Below are 21661 nucleotides of genomic sequence, written 5' to 3' on the forward strand. Positions count from 1 at the left end.
ATTAAACTGCAAAGAGACCAAACACTCCAAAACTGAGAGGAGAGAAGGTTATCGGGAGACGTGAAAAAGCATTTTTCCTGCCATCCACTGAGAGGGAGTGGTGCACCGCTGTTATGTGCAGGCACAAACTCATCTGTCACTGACTGTGCGCGGGTGTCTCTGTGTGCGCATGTTATCCAAACGCACGCACCTCCCTCCTCCCCCTCCTGTATTTCCGTAATCTGTAGGAGTTGCGCGTGTAGAGAGCTGAAGACAGGAGGAAAGGAGCGCGTGGTAGAGAGCTGATCACCCTGGTGGACTGGAGAAAGGAGGTCAGCAAGTGTCCCGGGCTGCAGGTGCTTCGTGCCAAACGCTTTTAGAGTCTGTCCGAGTTTCAGGGGGTCTTCTCTTCGGTACGCAGAGCAAAGGAATGATCCCGTCCAGCTGTCTGCCTGCTGCTGCTGCTGCTGCTGCGGGAAGGACCAGACGAGGATGAGGATGAAGGTGCTCCCCCAGCTCCACGCGCTCCGCAGGAGTTCAGCGCCTGTCTAAGATGCCACCGGGCCCCAGAGCTCGGCACGCGGTTCGGCTCGAAACTAACCCGGGATAATATAAGACCCATAAAAAGACCAGAAAACACAACAGAGAGCAGAAGTTCAGTAATTACCCGACCGGGAGGAGCCGGGAGGGAGAGCCCGGGATCAGAAAGCGGTGCGCCTGGGACCGGAGGCGCACCAAGAGCCGCACCGGGAGGAGAGGTGAGCTGGAGTTTGGGAGCGGTGGGAGCAGCCTTTAAAACTTTAAACCAGTTTGTTCATAGACGTGAAATCTGACACAAACTCTTTGTTGTAATCACTGCGGCATTTGTGAGGTTACTGTTTTGTTTTTAATAGAAGGTGCAGCGAAAGCATTAAACTCCATGTTTGTTTTGGGTCATAGTTTGCATTCAACTTCTTTCCATGATTATTAGTTTCGCCGTACAGAATTAATTCATAATTTGGTGCAAAATGCGCCTTTTTCACATTTATATCTGCGCCTAAAAACGCTGGACAAACGGTAATTACCTGCGTTTTAAAGTAGTGAACCTCAGGAAACTCGTTTTGTCGTTATTTAAGTTTTTTTCGTTTTTTTTTAACCCATGTGTTTTGTGCAAATATGAGTTTATTTGAGGTAAGTTTGGTTTTATTAAAACAGGAGATGTTTTATTAAGAGCTCCTTTGAGTGCTTTTATCTTTTGATCGCGTCATATGATCTTCATTTTTCATTTATCAAAAAGTTTGACTCAAGGTCTCTCTTGAGCTTAAAAACTGTTGAATCCAAAGTTGGGTCCAGATGAACATCATGTGATGTTGTCAGAAGATCCACCACACGGGGAAACGGATTTATGCTCCCAGAGGAACATTGATTATTAAATAACCTGAACCTTGCTCGTGTGTACCTTCAGGTCCGCGGTGATGCTGCTGTCGCGGCACCCGCTCCTGTCTGCGCTCCTCCTCCTCCTCCTCCTCCTGCTGCTCCCCGAGGCGGCCCTGCGCCGAGGCCCCGGCACGCGAGCAGAGGCGCACGCGGACAGCCGCAGCATGGTGGAGCTGATCGGCCGGTACCCGAGGACGAGGACGGAGACGCCCGGGGGGTTTCAGCACGGGTCGCAGCATGGACTGGGTCAGTACTGATGGCAGAACTGCTGGTGATGGAAACTCTGAGATAACGTCGTTATCACTCTGCGGTCTGCGGCTTGTTTTTGAACTGTGGAAGTCATTCATCCGCTCAGTCAAAAATGATGAATGAGCGCATAAGTAAAAGGCCGCAGGGCCTCGGGTCCCGTTGAGCCCCCGCTGCTGTGATGTGATTAAATACAACTTTGTTTAGGAGGATACGGCCGCACGGTGGCGTGGTGGTTAGCACTGCTGCCTCACAGCTGGAATAACATCTAGAAGGCGTGTGTTCGATTCCTTGGCCCAGAGTGTGGAGTTTGCATGTTCTCCCCGTGTCTGCGTGGGTTTCCTCCCACAGTCCAAAAACATGCAGTTAGTGGTTAATTAGGTTAGGTTAATTGGTAACTCTAAATTGCCCATAGGTGTGAATGTTGTCTGTCTCTCTGTGTTGGCCCTGCGACATAACACCTGGATGAGTGGAAAGGGATGGATGATTTAGCTGTTTAATACTCCAAGAACTTTTAGCAAATAAAAGCTGATTCCCGTCTCTAAACAGACATGGCTTCATTTAAAATGTGTGCCAGATGATGGTTTTTATCCTTTCTTAACCCCTCGTGTTATCTTCACCCTTAACTTCCAGACTTACAGTTGCTTTTATTTGAAGTGCTCATGAACTGATCCTGATTTTGTCCCGAGACCGAGTCCCACCTGCTTCACAACCCCAGCGGTTAGTTTGCTCGTGGTGCAGTCACCACTCCACTCTGTGCAACCAAAGGCCTGGACAATTGGACACCAAGACTGGACAGTAAATCCAACAGAAGCCAGACGATAGCCCCACAAAGCAGCATGGTCCTGCAGTGCTTTCATGTGGAAATGAATGGTTGTACGTAGACAGTGTCAAAGTAAACTGATGTAGCTTAAGGAACACTGAAGAATATAATCAACAGTTTAAAATCCCAAATTAGCCACCAGGAACACACCTAACTATAATTAGCTATGTTAGATTAGCAATTCTCTACCATGGAAGTCCTTCAAGTTAGCATGCAGGTTAGAACCAGCCAAAAGCCAAAAATGAGGATCTTTCTGGATACAATTAAAACAATTTGAAACCTATATTTACATGCTTATGATGTCTAGTCTTAGCTAAAAAGCTGAAACCGAGATTAAACACTTGAGGCAACATTGTCCTGTCAACATTCACACACTTCCCAATCCAGAGTGCACAACATGAAAGCCCACTGACAGAAGGATCCAACATTAGACACACAATAACCATTTGCACATGAAGTAATGCATCATATTAGCATCCAGGGAACGTTTTCATTGCAGTACAAATACTTTTGATTTAAGTAGATTTCACTTTTGACACTTTAGAATTGATCCTATAACAGAAGTTAAAGTGAACTTTAACTGCTCACACAAGACATGTGCCATTCTGTTGTATTATTTTCAGATGGACTTCTCAACAGCTGATATCTCCAAAACTGAGCAACTGACACTAAAATAACTTGGATGGATAAAAAGCGCTGCAGGCCAGAGTGAACAGATGCAAATCAGCCTCATTAAAAATATTTTGCTAGCAGGATTTTTTATTTTTATTGGAGTAGTTTGACAATGGTTCTCTAAGAGCTCCCAAGCTAAGCAGCATTTATATGAAGTACTTTTAAACATTGTTTTGTGAGACAAACAACATCAGAAAATCCAAAAGTCTCTGGAAATCTGAGTGTGGTCCATCAATCTGCAGCTGGTGTTGAAAAGGCAGAAATGCCTCAGAGGTGACGGAGCAATCGCTCACACTTTCAGCCACTTGAGATTTTTTTGTTGTTTGGATCAGCGAGACAAACTCATCTTAAATCATCAGAGCATTTACAGCCGGCTCCATTAGAGCTGCGATCAGAGGCCAGACCCTCAGAGGATCTTCTGTCAGGATGATTTTAATGGAGCGGAGTGCTGTCATCCCGAGTTATCTGCACATCAGGCGGCTCTTGAAGGATAATTTGAATGTTTTAGTGGCCTTTTCAGCCAACATTTCTTCACAGTAAAGCGTTGTGTTTAGTAGAATCAAATCCCTCCCGCACACTTTTCATAGAAAAACAGTCGCTGGCTGTCCATTCTCACCTTACATGTGAAAAAAGTTAGCCAGAGCAAAAGTTTGTAATTTTATAAAGGACTGCATCAATAAATTGAAATTTAAAAGCATTTAAAAAGCAGCAGAAACTAATTTAATCTCACAACAGGAACAGTTTAAGCCTTTAATGATGGTTCCAAGTAGTTAAAATGTCTTCTTTTTACTTTCAGATGACGTCAGTCATAAATCTGTTTGAATTACACTGACCAACTAGCCTGTCAGCAGAATTCCCAGCATGCTTTGTTAGAGTGTTAAAAAACAAAACAGAAACATCAGTCATGATGAAAACATAGCATTCCTTCATTGCATGTTAAATCAAGTCCAGGTTATTGATGCAAACAGCAAAAACATTAAAACCACTTACAGGTTAGAGTTCAGTTTAGCTGGGGAACGTTCAGTCCACCCACCTAAACATGGTCACTCATCAAACACCACAAAAACAAAAATCCCTGGAAGCAACTCAAGGAACATGACACCAAGCTTAAAAACATCCCAGATCCATTTGATCATCTGCAGGTTGCACCAAAACCAGCCTGACCCAACACTACCAGCACCACGCTACCAGACTGGCAGCCTGAGGGGGTGTGAGCATCCAAAGTTTGATCTATTTCCATAGTGTACAAATCACAGCTGATTAAACATAACCAGCACTCAGCTTTGGAAATGATTCATACTGTGTTGTATTTAGCTGTATTTGCACTCACTGTAAAGCAGACGACGTGCCGCAGAAAGATAGAACAATGCAGATGAATAAAAGGAGCTTTTTGTTTGAATGGCCTCAGAGCCGTGTTCATATTTAACTTTTTCCCTCTGGGATTTTAGTCTCCAGCTTACAGTTAAACTATTGTTTATTCTGTTTAACCCTTTTCACCTCTGTGGCTCTTGGACATGAGATGGCCCTGATCTGTTATTAGAATGTGACCTGCTGCCATTTATCTTGAAAGCTGTCGAGCATGGCAGCGCAGGACTTTAACTTTTAAAGGATCATTTTGAAGCTGTGATGTTGTTACTTTCACTTAAACTCTTAATCCTTTCCACCTTCTGAGACTGTGACCGAGCTTGGATACATGTTTGAGTTGCAGTACAGTTGAGTTCCTTTAGAAAAGGTTCAATAAAAAAAAAAGTGTCATTGATTCATCATCATTAGGCTGTTATTAATAAATCTCCCAAGTGTCTGTGATCTCGGGATATTTATTAAGATTGTTCAGCTTGGACTTCCAACTTGTGAATTTTTTTTTCTAGCAAAAATTCCTCCAGTTCACTTAAGGCTTTAAGGGTGTTATCAGCAGACCCATTAAGTTTTAGCATTCATCTACATAACAGCGAAATAGGTGCTTAATTCACAAGTCCATGCCATATCACTGCTTACTGTAAAACAATGGGTGTGAAATACCTGGCCCCACCCCCTACTTCCGGTCCACTAATTGATGTCAAAAATAAGAATTTGGCCCTTTTTGTTACTTTTTTGGCATTTTGCTTAACCCTCTTAATTGGAGGGGAAGTAAGGATATATATATATATATATATATATATATATATATATATATATATATATATATATATATATATATATATATATATATATATACTGAAGACACTGCTGCAAATTTCACCCTTCACTGCTTCTTCTTATAGCTGTGGATCATCTGCCCCCATCTTAACGTCTCTGTTGAACACACCTGCACGTCCTATTTCTTCGTCTTCACCCAAGGGTAGCATAGCTTCCACCATCCTCACAATGTTTTGGTTATACAGCTGCTTTCATGGACAGATACCTACTAATTAGTGCTAAGTAACATAAATAAAATACAACCCTTTCAATCACCAAAACTATCCCACAGGCATCAGGCTACGTTTGTCAGATAATCACATTAAACATGCTCCAAAAAGGTACCCACAGCACAAATGTGAGCATTTGAATTAGTTTAGGCAAAGCCTAGCACACAGCTAGCAGTATAGTCAGCTTTTAGTCAAAGAGCCTAATAATGCAAACCTTAAGATTTAATTTTAGTTTAATCTAAGGAGTTGTACAAAAATTCAGCCCCATATACACTTGTTACAAAGGAGGGAAATTAGCTATAGAGTCCAAACTATCTTTAACAGGCTTTAATTTCTGTTGTGAATTTGGACATTTTAACATTGAAGTCTATGGGAACTGACAGGCTGATGGAACCAGTCTTGAGTAGATGTTAGAATAACTGCAGTTTTTGACACTTCCATGTTGAAAACAAACTTAACAAGGTATTAAACCTTGCTAAACCTGTCCACTTAAAGGAGCCATTTTGGCTTTGGCCCCTACTTCCTCATCTGGATCCTACATAGCATGCCTTCAGCATGTGTTATCACAAATCCACAAATATCTAGATCATTGAACTGAAGCAATGGTACTAAGCAAGGAATCCCATTATCACCAATACTATTTGATCATTTCATACTCACCAATTCACACTATCATAAAGTCACTCTATATGCTGATGACATCTTGGTATATGTACCAAATCCCTCCATCTCCCTCTAGTCAGTCCATAGTCTTATTTACAACTCTGTAAAAGCTAAACTCTTTGCACTGGGATGAGACTAAACCCATTAATAAATTGAAATGACTATCATCCAAAAAAACCCCTCAATTTTTTTCCACTACTTCAGTGCCCAGAAGTTTCAGTTTATTCAACACTAGACAAACAGCTCCCCTTCTGTCTGGCTTAATATTGAACAGATCAATAAAGGTATCATGATAACTCTGTTCACACCCACAGCTGCTTCAGGTTTAACACAATGAATCTCACTGCCTGGTGGAGTCTCCTACTTTGACGCCTATCGGACATTGGAAATAGACCAACTTCCTTGCATGGACATAGAGAGCGGTAACCAGCTTGAGCCACTTTTTTTCCAGTGGCAGCTTTCTCATAAACTCTAACCTTCTCAAACATACAACCCCACCACTGTCAAAACCACTGAAAAGAAAAGAAAACTGATACTTAGAGCTTCCACGAACAGATTAATAAACATTTTTCAGCTTAACACTACTACTTTAATACCAATGAATAAATGAACATCACAATTAAATGTATATCAATCGCACACCAATTGCCACAGTATATAAAGCTCTTAAACCTTAACCTCGTCATTGCCTTCTACCCCTCAGTCTTTCTTTTGTGTAATTTCACTTCACTTTCATGTTAATAGAACACTGGCCACAAAAAGCATATTACTTGACTGCAAAGGCAAAATAAAATTTGCCATAACAACTGACTCATTCTGTTAATAACAAACCATGCAAACTTTGAAAAGGTCACATCAACCCTAAAGAATTCTGATGCCATCCAAATACCTCGTGTCCTTTCCTTTCCTCTTCTCTACAGTTCCTGTTATAACAACAAATAACCACAATGTGCTTGTTCAGTACTGCCTATCATGCCTGGTATCCCCACCCATAATTTTACTTAAATGTTACCTAAAGCTTCCTCCAGAATGTATTATACAATTTTGTTTAATTGCAATACTGAAGTACATGTGCTTAGCTGCCATCCTTCCCTTAGCAGTGACTGTAACAAATTGCTCATGTAGTTGATTACTGACCTTTAAATTTCTCCAGACTTATAGGCCTAGCATAAAAAATCAATTTCTCCTGCTCCTTCAGAGTCATAATCCAAGATTCAAAACAAGGTTCAGTGTTATTTTCAACTTTTTTACCCTCCATAAATCTGCTTCAAAACCACAGAAAAAATATGGACTTTGTTAGAACAAAAACTTTTACTTTTTAAGTTCCTTTCAGTATCCAGTGATAGCTGTCTGTACATCCACGGCAAAGAGATTTTAGTAGATTTATATACTGCAGTCAACTGGAAAGCCCCTAAAGTTAATATCTGATGCAGTAACATGACAGAAGCTGTGTACAAATTCAGGGGCTGCGTCCTTCGAAGGACCCGTCCTACGTAGACCGGGTCCTTCGCAGCCCACGAAGACCGCAAAGACCGGAAGTGAACAGCTTTGAAATTGGACGGTCTAGCCTTCATATCAGCGTCACCTGCCCCCACCTCGGCGTAGCTCATGTTGCCTAGCAACCGTGACAGTGTGATGCACAGCTGTGAAAAAGCAGCTGGTTAAACGGAGAACGAACTTTTGCTCCTTTTTGTGGTTTAATTTTAAGTCTTTAATTCAAAATAAGCCGTTAAAAAAAGCATAACACATTTCAACATCACGGAACACAGTTGAGCGAATGATTAATTTCCAACTATATTGAGTGAAACATTAATGTTGAATAAAACTATCCAGTTATGATGCTTAACTTGTCAGGCAAACCGATTTGCTGAGGAACAAATGAAACACTGAAACATCCAAACATCAGCCGCTAGAGAACATCTGAGTGAATTATAAACTTCCACTCAGCGGTGAAAGCCAGCAGGGGTTTGAGAAAAATGTGCCGGCATTCGGGCGTTCTCTCCGGCTAAAGCAGGCCTTGATAGCCCGGTCAGCTGACAGCTAGCAAGGCGAGCTGCTGGTAGAGCAGCGGCAACGGACAGCTCTGAAAACGGCGGAGCACTTTTTGCAATTAAGCGTTATATTGATAAAACAAGCTGATATTTGACCTTTACACATTTACATTCTCGCCTGAAAACATCTTAAAAGTTTATTTTGTGTCACAGAAACAGTCATTTTTCAAACTTTTTGGCCACTATCCTCCACCATTGTTGTCTTTGAGTTTTGATGCGCAAAGAATCATCTGATATGGTAGGCCACGAAGGATACACCGGACCCATCCTTCAAATTAGAGAAAAGAAGGACGCATTCGTCAATCGCATTTGGAGGAGCCTTCGAATTTGGACAACCTTCGTCACCTCGCTGTGACGTAATCGGCCTACAAATGCGGCCTTTGAAGGATGCAGCCCCTGAATTTGGACACAGCTAGAGAGTTTAACATAATGACCTTTGATGTTCACATGGATGCTGTCTGTAGAAAAGATCAGCAGTGAATATAATTTTACTGAAATCTTAGTTTTTTGTGTTGTTAACACTTTTATGATAATTTTTTATTGAACCTGTTCTTACATTCTAATTTGTCAAATGGTAGAAGTCACTGGACCATAAAACGAAATATAGACAGCAAGGTTTAGTCAGTGTGCAACAAAAATTCAGGAGTGACCCTAAATGACCTTTATCACCTGTATAAAATCAGGATTTTGGAGAAGCCCCAGTCACTCATAACCCATGTCTCAGTCACACAGGTCTAGAGACTGGTTGGCAACCTCCTGACAACCAGCGGTCACTAGGGAAACATTTACACTGCTCAAAAAAATAAAGGGAACACTCAAATAACACATCCTAGATCTGAATGAATGAAATATTCTCATTGAATACAAAGTTGAATGTGCTCACAACAAAATCTCACACAAATCATCAATGGAAATCAATTTTATTAACCAATGGAGGCCTGGATTTGGAGTCACACACAAAATTAAAGTGGAAAAACACACTACAGGCTGATCCAACTTTGATGTAATGTCCTTAAAACAAGTCAAAATGAGGCTCAGTATTGTGTGTGGCCTCCACGTGCCTGTATGACCTCCCTACAATGCCTGGGCATGCTCCTGATGAGGTGGCGGATGGTCTCCTGAGGGATCTCCTCCCAGACCTGGACCAAAGCATCCGCCAACTCCTGGACAGTCTGTGGTGCAACGTGACGGTGGATGGAGCGAGACATGATGTCCCAGATGTGCTCAATCAGATTCAGGTCTGGGGAACGGGCGGGTCAGTCCATAGCTTCAATGCCTTCATCTTGCAGGAACTGCTGACACACTCCAGCCACATGAGGTCTAGCATTGTCCTGCATTAGGAGGAACCCAGGGCCAACCGCACCAGCATCTGGTCTCACAAGGGGTCTGAGGATCTCATCTCGGTACCTAATGGCAGTCATGCTACCTCTGGCGAGCACATGGAGGGCTGTGCGGCCCTCCAAAGAAATGCCACCCCACACCATTACTGACCCACTGCCAAACCGGTCATGCTGAAGGATGCTGCAGGCAGCAGATCGCTCTCCCCGGCGTCTCCAGACTCTGTCACGTCTGTCACATGTGCTCAGTGTGAACCTGCTTTCATCTGTGAAGAGCACAGGGCGCCAGTGGCGAATTTGCCAATCCTGGTGTTCTCTGGCAAATGCCAAGTGTCCTGCACGGTGTTGGGCTGTGAGCACAACCCCCATCTGTGGACGTCGGGCCCTCATACCATCCTCATGGAGTCGGTTTCTAACTGTTTGTGCAGACACGTGCACATGGGTGGCCTGCTGGAGGTCATTTTGCAGGGCTCTGGCAGTGCTTCTCCTGTTCCTCCTTGCACAAAGGCAGAGGTAGCGGTCCTGCTGCTGGGTTGTTGCCCTCCTACGGCCTCCTCCACGTCTCCTGGTGTACTGGCCTGTCTCCTGGTAGTGCCTCCAGCGTCTGGACACTACGCTGACAGACACAGCAAACCTTCTTGCCACAGCTCGCATTGATGTGCCATCCTGGATGAGCTGCACTACCTGAGCCACTTGTGTGGGTTGTAGAGTCCATCTCATGCTACCACGAGTGTGAAAGCACCACCAACATTCAAAAGTGACCAAAACATCAGCCAGAAAGCATAGGTACTGAGAAGTAGTCTGTGGTCCCCACCTGCAGAACCACTCCTTTGAGTGTGTCTTGCTAATTGCCAATAATTTCCACCTGTTGTGCAAATGGAATTGACAACAGCATGTGAAACTGATTGTCAATCAGTGTTGCTTCCTAAGTGGACAGTTTGATTTCACAGAAGTTTGATTTACTTGGAGTTATATTGTGTTGTTTAAGTGTTCCCTTTATTTTTTTGAGAAGTGTATATCCCCAAATTAGTTGGAAAGTGGTTGCTGGAGATTGCTGGCTGTCCCTAGGTGAAATCAGTGGCAAAGAGGGTGATGCACCAGAAATTTCCTGGTGATTCGGTTATTCCTGACCACTGAACCAACATGTTTTTTTTTTTTTTTTTAAAGCCTGTCATGTCTGGCAGTGTTTGCAAGCAGAATCGTGATCTGAATGCACTGTTGTGCCAAACATATTTGTTCTTCCAAGATAAGCTCTATAAAGTCTCTATAAGCTTTTCTTGTCAATGTTTGTGTTTTTATTTTATTTATTTATTTGTGTACATATACATGTAGTAATTCCAGCTGACAGGCTGAGGGGAAAAAAAAAAGGAGAGAGAGAAAGGGGAGAAGAGAAAAAGAGGACAGAGCACCACTAAACTAACAAAAACAATTCAAATGCTGAAACTACAAAAGAAAGAAAAAAAGACAACATACCAAAAAAACAAAAAAACAAGCAATACCTGGAAAAATAACTACAACAACAATTTCGTTATGCTGTGATTGCGTTAGTGTCTGTGTCTATGTCATGAAACATACTTACCAACGAGGGTGGAAAGCCGCTGCTCTGCCCACAAGAACAACTTTTACTTTGAAGGCGAACAGTCTCTGTTTCTGCGTTTCCCTTTTCACAGCTGTAGTACCACTGAGCAAGTAGCTGGCAAGTGTTTGCAGACAAGTCTGCTTCTTTTACGCAAACAGCCAGCAACAGCGATAATTTGCTAATGATCAAAGCCACTGAAAGAAGTGTGCCATGCAGCACTACCTCTTCAGTTTTACTTAGCAACTGCCAGAAACTGGTTGGAGAATAGACTTTTTACTAGAAACTGAAGGTTGCCAGGGGATCGCTGACTGGTCTCTTGACCTGTGGGACCAATCCCAATTTGGCTGCAGACACAGTGTATCTTTTTGCTGGACTCAAGAACTCATTTTTCCTGAGTGGCATTGGTCTTTTAAATAATTCAGTGTTTTTAATGTTGCTATTTCTATCTTCGAACACATTAAATTATAGCGAGCCATGAACAGACTGCGATATTTATCTTTTAAGATAATACCCCGATACTGCTGCTATTGTAGAGACCCCAATGCAAGTTCTGTCATTATAAACTGTTTATTTGCTTTTCAGAGGCTCATCCCAAAGATCCACACAAGCTGAATTTCATCATGCACCTGACAGGTATGAAATATTTTGAAGTAAATATAATCTGTATTCTGTTTATGTTACAGATTATTGCAATCTGAGTCCCAATGTTATTTGAAACAGCATTCTATAAAGAAACATTTGATAGTTATATTACTTTATTACATAAAGCCCAAATGTCAATTGTTTTAACTTATTATATGCTTGACTGTTAAATCCTTTGTTTGCAGCGAGATGTGGCCATGGTTAAAAGACCACCAACGCTGCCTTTGTTAAAGGACTCAAAGCTCTTTCTACAAACAAAGCTCATAATTGTGTTGACTTTTTATGCCTTAACTACAACTTTTCTTTGTCTTCAGGTCCTCTATACTTCAGCCCAAAGTGCAAAAAACAGTTCCACCGACTCTACCACAAAACCAGGGACTGCACAGACCCTGCCTGTAAGTAATATCATTGTCACTGAATAAAATCTTGCACTCTGAAAATTAGTTTCTATATGACCCAACTATGAAAACATGGGGACCAACAATGAGAATCAAAGATATCCTTTATATTGACACAAAATTGAATTATTGCACTGGCTTCTTAAAGTGAATATTTCTATTTTCTACAGATGTGAGTTTAAAATCTACTTAACTGATAAGCACTCTAATGAATCATTCAGTTATTATGGAAAATATTTGTTTGTTTCATCCTCTCACTCCTCCTCTGTTACAATTTTACAAGATAAAAACTGATTTCACAACCAGACTGAGGAGTTTACCAGAATCCAGGGTTGAATATTTAGGATAAACGGAAAATATGGCAAATATGTAAATAAATGCAAGACGTTTCTTATAGGTTATGTATGGATCCAGTCAACTTCAATTAAACCATAACTGCTGTTGCAGGAAAGTAGGATTGCATTCAGAGAGCAAATCTTCCACCAAGGTTTCAATTTAAAGGAACGTCATCCAGACCCATCCCAAAATTAAATGGATTCTTCCTTTGGTCATGCTTCACCTCTCTGCCAAGTTTTTTGAAATCTTAATCCTGGTTTTAACACACACACACACACACACACACACACACACACACACACACACACACACACACACACACACACACACACACACACACACAAGTGTTGGTCTTTCTGTCTTTTTGAGGACCCGTGCTTTTATGAGGCATTCCCAGCACCCAGAGTCTAAACTTAAACCTGATGTCTAAAACAAGTCTCTAAATCAGTGTAGTGATGCAGGGAAAAAACATGCCCCATCTTCAATCCACACAAAGCCTCAGAATGAATTAAGAGTCATACCAGTGACTGCTGGTCAGATGCCTTACTGTTAGTGTGTGTGTCACTGTGCTGTGTTCATGCAGGAGTTTGTTTGAGATTGAAAAAACAGGATAAGACATGTTTTAACACACAACCACACTGTGTTACACTGTTATCAGTGTAATCATGTCAGAACAGCAGCAGCTCTTATGATTTTAAATCATGCATGTAGCTTGTTGTTTATCTTGGAGAGAGTCAGTGTGTGTTCTCGAGTGTGTGTGTACAGCTGCCTTTGTGAGGACGACTGTGAGATTTAAGGCTCACGACTGAGGACATTTATGAATTGAGAGGACATTTTGATATGCGGCGCACATCCATGATAATTATCTTTTAATACCCACATTGAGTATAATATTCTTTTTTGCATATGTCCCTGAAATATTAGATTTATTATTAGTCATGTACTGTATTTGTACAGGTGCACTTTCCCCACTTTTAATTTATTGCTTGCCTGGATTTTTTTGTCTTTGTACAATAAAGATTAAACTAGTCAGCCATAGCAGACAGAGACTTCTGGGATTAAAGTATCTAAACAAAGGTTCTCACAGAGACGTGGCTACAAACATGTGTGTGTGTGTGTGTCTGTCTGTCTGTCTGTCTGTCTGTCTGTGTGTGTGTGTGTGTGTGTGTGTGCATTGGTGTGGAAGCAGTGGTAGGCATGTTAAAGGTGAAAGTTAGGAGCTGTGGAGGTTCAAACTTGTTCAGAGGGTGTTTACACAGTAAATCCATCAGTTTATTGGCTGGATGTTTGTCAGACGACAGAGAAGAAAAAATGTTTATCTAAGTTTCTTATCTCCACATCTGGAGTTGATGTCATTGTATATTCATGGTGGTGACTTTGGAAATTAGCTTTATTGAAGCATCTATACAAACAATGTAACCAAGAAGTTGCACATACTTTATCCAGGTTATTTACAGAGGAATTCTTTGTGCTCCCCTCATTTTTCAGTTTTTAAAAATCCATCTCACTGGCTTCTTAAAAAAAAAGAAATTTGATCTGAATTGTTCAAAAGAGGAAGTTTATATCCTCTCACGGTGTGCACTTTTGAGCATCGTACACGGACAAATTACCAAAACAATCAGGAGCTGCATGTTTTGTATTTTTGTTCCAGACATCAGCACATACAATTATGTCTATGAATGAAATGTTTAACCTTATACCTCCAAACATGTCGAATGTGACACAGCGTACTTAAAAAAGTGCCACCGTGTGTGGACTTCTGGCAACAAATACCGTAATACCCCTATACGGCTGTGAAGTGCAATTTCTGGGCTTTCAGGAACCGTTTGTATTTTTCCAATAGGACAAACGGTCACGGAGTTCCTGTAAAAAGCCACTCGGCGCTGATGTTTTAATCAGCTGTTCGCTGCTATTAAGCACAAGTAACCGGTGCTTCAGCGGTGATCGCCTGGCTTCAAAGGGTTAAACAAGCCCGAGAACATAAAAACTGACAAAGACGAAAATTAGAGCTGACAGTGAAGTTCTATCATTTAGGAAATTAGTCTCTGTGTCATACCATTCAATTTTAAAAAGTCAGTACTAAAGGTCAGTACTTCATGCAACGTACTAAAACACTCTTTTTATGACTTGTGAAAGTGAAAAAGTTTTTCACTTTTTTAATAGTTGCATTTTGGTGAAGTATGACTGACTACTGTTATAAAATCAGCTTGTCAAATCAGCTTGTCGCCTAGGCTACCAGGTCTCCTTGTTCCCAGTTTTCATGCTAAGCTACGCTAAACACCGCGTGATAGTACAGCTGCTGTTTGTTTTTGGAAATGTTGTAAATGTATTTTTTTTTTTAAAACTGCATATAAACAATGGGTTTATTTTTTCTTTTTAACTTTTGCTTCTTTCCAGACTATAAAAGATGTGCTCGTCTCCTGACTCAGCTGGCCAAGAGCCCGCGCTGTTCAGAGCGATAAACAGACAAATGGTAAGACAGACTCAACCGTAAGGAACCAAATGTACACTTGCCAGAAAAAACAAAATAAAGCAATACAAACGTTGTGATCCATTTGGAGTTTGCAGGATTTCTGCATTGATTGAAGTGAACTCTTGAATCGCACTTACAAAACTGACTTTGTCAAGATTTATGTGATTCTGGATTGAACAACCATGACTTGGTCATCGCACAACTTGAATTTTCCTCTCCATCAACCTTTGGGATCTGGCTAATTGACTTGTTGTATAAGCCAACCTTTCCTGAGTTTCAGCTCACTCACTGCTGCCCTGACATTCTCCTGAAAATAAAATTCTTGGAATTTTGAATCTGTTGATACCACCGCTAACTGGGATGAGGTGTTAATTTTTTAAAAATTTTTTCATTCTTTTTTTCCCCCCCAGGTTTGGGGGTGGTGGTGGTGGTGGTGGTGGTGGTGTGTGTGTGTGTGTGTGTGTGTGTGTGTGTGTGTGTGTGTGTTGGGGGGGCAGTGGTGTCCTTAATGCCATTCTTATACAGTGTTTTTCTTTTACTGGATACATGAACCTAGATTGTTTTTCTGGGTTTTCCTTCACCTTTCTGGCCCTTTTCCCACTGATCAGGTGCCAGTGCCAGCATTTGAACTGTTCAGCGGTTTTTCCACACTTGGTGCTCAGCTGAAAAACGGGTTCAACTCGGGCCCCGCAAGCTAGCTGGTCTCCAACCAATCACAGATAAAAGGATGCAAAGTGCGTATTTGTTGTCTTGCTCATAAACACAGTCTGTGTTTACGTCTGTGCTGCACACAGATGCCGCAGTAGTTTTTTTTTTTGGACTTTAAAATATTTTCTCAGCACCATAAAGGGGAGCGTTTGTGCCCTTCAGCTTCCGTGTCCAGACGATGACCCGCCCACACTTATACGTAAAGGAGCGGTTCATAGAAATGCGGAGGAAGCGTGGGCTCGTTCTTAAGTGGTTCGCTGGTTCATTGAAACTGACACCAGCACTGGCACAAGCACCGGCACCTCTGTGGTGGAAACATAGTATCTGAGGATTGTGTTCTTGATTTTATCTCTCCAGGATGCCCTCTCATAGGAGTAGCAACAGAAGAGATTCAGGACTGTTGCTACTACAGAATTGGAACAGTCCTGAAATTGTGGACAGATAAGCAGCCCTTTTTGGCTTTATGCAGCTGTAAAAAATTTTCATGATTTAGATATATCTTTGTTTTTTTCTCAAACAAGGAGAACTGCGGTCTTCCACTCCTAATCTCATTTCCTTTGGTTGAATATCTGTCTTGAGTGTCATGGCTGTGGGCTGGTGGCTCAGTGTGTTTAGTTTCCTTTTGTGTAGTTTAGTTTTGTTTTACTGTTTGGGTTGTTTCCTAGTTATTACAGTTTAGTTTCTCAGTTTGTTGTTTGGGCGTTCTGTCTATTGAGTTATTTGTATGTTATTCAGGTTTCCCTTCATTTATTTTCCTGTGTCTGTTTTGTTCCCTTGGCCGTTCTGTGTTTAGTTTCCCTTCCTGTTGTTTCCTTGTGTGATGTTTAGATTCCCTCTGTCAGGTTTTATTGTGTTAGGTCTGCATGTGTGTTGTGATTGGTCACTTTCTATTTTATTTTGATAGTCTCGTGTTCCTTGTGTTTTGCATTTAGTTTTGCTTTCCTTTGTCTCCTCTGTGTGATTGTGGACAGCTGTCATCCCACCCACTGTCTCTCCTCTCATTAGCCCTTGTGTATTTATTGTCTGCTTTTGTCTTTGTCCTTTGTTGGGTCCTAAGTCACTGTTTTTGTCTAGGTTGATGGTCCTGCTGTGTGTTTCTAGTTTTTCAGTTTCAAGTTCAAGTGTTTTTGTGTAGCTGGCCCCTGACCAGCCTTGTCCTTCTGAGTTGTACAATAAAAGTGAAATACAAATTCAGCTCTCGCCTTGCCTCCTGCATTGGGGTCCTCCCTGCCTTGCCTGCCGCAGCAGCCGTGACATTGATGTTGCTTTTGGAGAAGTCATTAAAAAGGACCTTCACGTTCTCTTTGCATTCCAGACAAATTGTCTATAATTGATTGAAAGGAAGGTCAGATTGTTTTGACTGTTGGGTTTTCTCTGTATTATTGTAGGGTCTTTACCCACAATACAAAGCGCCTTGACGCGATTGTTTGTTGTGATTTGGTGCTATATAAATAAAATTGAATTGAATTGAATTGAATCCCATTTTGTAAGGAAATGGAGGGTTTTCAAACATTTTTCTTGCCACTATACCTCTGAGAAGGTTATGATAAATGTTTAAACTATCAGTACTCTTTGACTTATATTTAGAGGTGACCCTGAAGCCTAAAGGCTGGAAACACCAACAGAAATATAGAGGTCAAACATTAGAGTGGGTACAAACAGTTATGAATATATTTTATTGCTGAACCTTTAGGTTTGGAAGTTTAATGTTGGAAACCCACCAAGGAAGCTGATCATTCCCAAGGCAAAAGAAATAGAAAATGTTTGTTGCTTGTTGATGCACTGAAGAAGACCAACTAAAGCACAGAATTAACAGCATTATCTGAAACTACTCGGAGTGCAAAGCACACGGCACGCTTCCAGCGAGCAGCCATTTCAGTACAGACCACAAGACCACAGGATAAGAACATCAACAGACCCAACACAGTGTGACCATTGTTAGGCTAATATTTAGCACCCAAGTAACTAAAGAGAGGAGTTCAAACAGAGTTTAACACCAAATAACCCTGAGAATGGCAGAAGTTTGCAGAATATGAGGAACCAGGAGAACCTAAATAACCATTAAGAAGCCTTAAAAACAAGAGATGGTCCACCAGCGTACAGCCAAGGAAGAATCCAAGGATTACCATTGAGATCCAGTATTTCTTTTTAGAGACAGTAAAACCTTGCAGAAAGACAGACATCATTGCCAGGCTTTATGGTGACATGAACAGATGTTAGCCATTGATGCTGATGTAGCATTTTTCTACGGGAGCAATCAAATTTCATGCAGTTATTTGCATAATATCGCACCATTCAAATATTTCAGCAAGCCCACTCCCTTTATGGCTCTCTCCTTCCTCTGGCAGCAGAATGTCTGAAGTCTAAAGCAGTGAGAATTTAACCTCAAGGTGATCTGTTAATACACCAGGACAAATGGGTAAGCTTAGCATTCTGTACCACTCAGGAGATGGTGAGCTGCTGGTGTGGATTAATTTTCAGAATCAAATGTTAAAATAAAACAAAATTATTTGTATAGTCAAAATTTGAATATTCATTAGTAGTCCTCACTAAGGGATTATTTTCAGTGCGGAAGTACCTGGATGAACGTGAACATGGATTATTTCTCCTGTTCAGCAGGGGGAGTCAAATCTGGTTGTAAAAGTAGTGTGATTGTGTAGAAATCGATGAAAAAATAATTTGATGGCCATCTTGGCTCGTTGACCTTTTATATGAAGCCTAAGTTAGAACCAGACTCTAAACCCTGTAGGTGCAGCCTTTTGAGTGATTAGTGCCTGTAAAGCCCAGTGTCTGTAGAACCTGTTCCAAGTCTGCAGGATGTACACTAAGGAAACACGTCTCATAAAATCAGTATAGTCTCGTGCCAATAGAATCTACTGAGTTGAACATCTGCAACATATAAAGTAAAATCAGGCAGAACCTGTAAAACTTGAATAAAAGGTCTTTTGTAATGTGTGGAACCCGTAGAACCGGTAAGAGAATATTTGGAGCCTGTCGGACTTGTACATTATGTCAAACTATAGACCACACAGAACCACATGTTCTAAAGAGGCTATAAAACTACAAAGCTCAAGCTGACTCTTACTTAAACCTAAAAGCCTGGAAATCTTTAATTTTATTTTGTTACATTCTTAATTTTTTTAAATTTATTTTTAAGGTCCATATAGTGCCTTTACTTGGACATGCATCAGCTGTGAACCCTGAGAAACAACCTGTGGCACCTTTTCCATCCATATCTTTTTGAATCCACCTCCTCCATCATCATCACCTTAGTAATTTTTTGTCTATTATATCCCTTCTTCACAGACTCTGGACATGAATGTAATGTTGGCATACCAGGGTGCACCAACAAGGTTCATCCCCTTCGATGACCAGTAGCAGAAAAAGTTCTCCAGCCGATATGACCAAACCACTGAAATCCACTGAGCCGGTGAGCTCAGCCGAAATCTATCTACAACTGGCCATCAACATCCACAGTTTTCTGTTTTATTCTACTCAGCTGTTAATTTCAGATTTTTTTGGATGCTTTTGAACAGAGCTTTGAATTTTATTCAACTTTGTATGGTCTTTTCTCGGCATTAGTCGATTCATTTTTGCCTTTTTTTTTTTTTTTTACCTCTACTCTGTTCTTTGGTCTACTCCTGCTGTACTGGACAACCTCTGACAAGCTTCTGGTTTCTCACAGAGCTGTTTGGAAACAGAATTGAGAAAAAACTTTTACCTGGGACAAAACGTCTTCAGATTTTTTGGACGATGGGCCAAGGTTTTACCTTCCATTCAAAGATGCAGGAGGAAATGAAATGGACAAAACCTCTGAATGGATGCTGAATGTGTTTTATGATACATGATATATAATAATTACTTATAATTAAAGTAATATTCCATATATTTATATTGTTAAAGCTGCCACCCAGTGTGCAATATGTACATACAGAAAGAGGAATAAAGATAATCGTTTGATATATATTCATGTCCGAATTTGACTTCATTTTTGCTTTTTTATTTATAATTTTTATGCTGCTACTGTAGATTGCTACAGTTCATGAAATTGATTTTAAAAAAAAAATTTAATGCTTAGAATAAGAACAGAATGCAAAGTTTTTTAAAATGCTGCCTATATTTAATTGAAAATAGTACAAAGCCATCATATCAAATGTGAGCCTATGTTTTGTTTTTTTATTAATATTTCCTTATATACCTGACAGATATAAAGGCCTTGAAATTGATTGGTCAGTGGTCAGACATTGTGAGACATGCCCCTTTCAAATTGGATGGAGGTCTGGGACAGCACCTTTGGAGTGGCAGGTTGTGGCAGCGGTCACCATTTTCAAAAAGGAGGGACTGGAGGGTGTATGCCAGTTATCAGGGTTCCAGGGTGCTGGGAAGGAGATTTCGGGAGATTGTTCAACCTTGGATTCAAAGAGAGCAGTTTGGAATCCATCCTGGCCATGGATCCTTGCATTTCCCGTTCATCCTTGCAGGACTTACGGAAGAGCCATGGGAGTTCGACTAGCCAGCCTACTTGGACTTGTATAGTTGGAGAAGGCTTGTAAATGGGTTTCAAGGGGACAGCTGTGGGGTATACTGCAGGAGTATAAAGTTCGCCATCCACTGTTAAGGGCCATTAGGTCCTTGTATAATGTACCCTGCTTAGTCTGTTGCTACCACAACCCACTTCAGACAAGTGGAAAATGATGGCTGGGTGGCACCTGAATCATACGTCTTTAGATCATTACAGAAAAGCATATTGTGTTGTCTTTCAGAAATAAGCAAGATCTTCCCTGTAAAGTCATAGCCTGGATTGCAGCACATGTTGTCCCGAAGCCTATGGATGTTGTTCAGCTAATGGGACATTCACAAATATTCTAGTTCAGTCAAAAACACCCCCTATGAGCAAGCATTTGGTGACAGTGGGAAGGAAAAGCTCCCTTTTAACAGGAAGAAACCTCCAGCAGATGTAGGCTCAGGGAGCGGCAGTCATCTGATACTGTTGACCATAACATTTTATTACAGAGATTACGGCATGCTATAGGTATTAAAGGTACTGCTCTGCAGTGGTTTGAATCATGGTTATCTGATAGAATCCAATTTGTTCATGTAAATGGGGAGTCTTCTTCACACACTAAGGTTAATTATGGAGTTCCACAGGGTTCTGTGCTGGGACCAATTCTATTTACATTATACATGCTTCCCTTAGGTAGTATTATTAGAAAGCATTGCATCAATTTTCATTGCTATGCTATGCTATTGCTATGATACTCAGCTTTACCTATCAATGAAGCCCGATAACGCACATCAATTAGTTAAACTGCAGGAATGTCTTAAAGACATTAAGGAAACATGGTGTCAAACCAGATACTTACACTGGATGGCATTACTTTGGCCTCCAGTAACACTGTGAGAGATCATGCATTTATTACTTCTAGGCTGGACTATTGTAATTCATTATTATCAGGTTGTCCTAGAAGCTCCCTGAAAAGCCTTCAGCTGATCCAAAATGCTGCAGCTAGAGTACTGACAGGGACTAGAAAGAGAGAGCAGATTTCTCCCATATTGGCTTCTCTTCATTGGCTCCCTGTTAAATCTAGAATAGAATTTAAAATCCTTCTCCTCACCTACAAGGTCTTGAATAATCAGGCCCCATCTTATCTCAAAGACCTCATAGTACCATATCACCCTAACAGAGCACTTCGCTCTCAGACTGCTGGCTTACTTGTGGTTCCTCGGATACTTAAGAGTAGAATGGGAGGCAGAGCCTTCAGCTTTCAGGCCCCTCTGTTGCCAAAGGCTTGCTCATAGGGGGTTGTTTTGACTGTTAGGTTTTCTCTGTTATCTCTATTATTGTAGGGTCTTTACCCACAATACAAAGCGCCTTGAGGCGACTGTTTGTTGTGATTTGGTGCTATATAAATAAAACTGAATTGAATTGAATT

The 21661-nt window shown here is 41.1% G+C and overlaps 1 protein-coding gene across 1 annotated transcript; it reads left to right on the forward strand.

Annotated features, from left to right (window-relative positions):
- Positions 1–243: 243 nt before the first annotated feature.
- Positions 244–20735, forward strand: LOC115796808 (ALK and LTK ligand 2-like). The gene is made up of 6 exons (XM_030753259.1): positions 244–737; positions 1424–1641; positions 11754–11804; positions 12128–12208; positions 14945–15020; positions 19035–20735. The coding sequence occupies exons 2-5, from the start codon at positions 1434–1436 to the stop codon at positions 15007–15009; spliced, it is 405 nt and encodes a 134-aa protein (XP_030609119.1). The 5' UTR covers positions 244–737; positions 1424–1433; the 3' UTR covers positions 15010–15020; positions 19035–20735.
- Positions 20736–21661: the final 926 nt, after the last annotated feature.

Source organism: Archocentrus centrarchus, chromosome 2 (assembly GCF_007364275.1).
Source record: "Archocentrus centrarchus isolate MPI-CPG fArcCen1 chromosome 2, fArcCen1, whole genome shotgun sequence".
Classification (NCBI taxonomy): domain Eukaryota; kingdom Metazoa; phylum Chordata; class Actinopteri; order Cichliformes; family Cichlidae; genus Archocentrus; species Archocentrus centrarchus.

What these genes read in the sequence shown, in the direction of transcription:
- LOC115796808 (XM_030753259.1), top strand. Translation starts at nt 1,434, where the DNA reads ATGCTGCTGTCGCGGCACCCGCTCCTGTCTGCGCTCCTCCTCCTCCTC. An exon ending in CGGGTCGCAGCATGGACTGG is followed by an intron (nt 1,642 to 11,753) that starts GTCAGTACTGAT and finishes TTTGCTTTTCAG; the next exon opens with AGGCTCATCCCAAAGATCCA. An exon ending in GGACTGCACAGACCCTGCCT is followed by an intron (nt 12,209 to 14,944) that starts GTAAGTAATATC and finishes GCTTCTTTCCAG; the next exon opens with ACTATAAAAGATGTGCTCGT.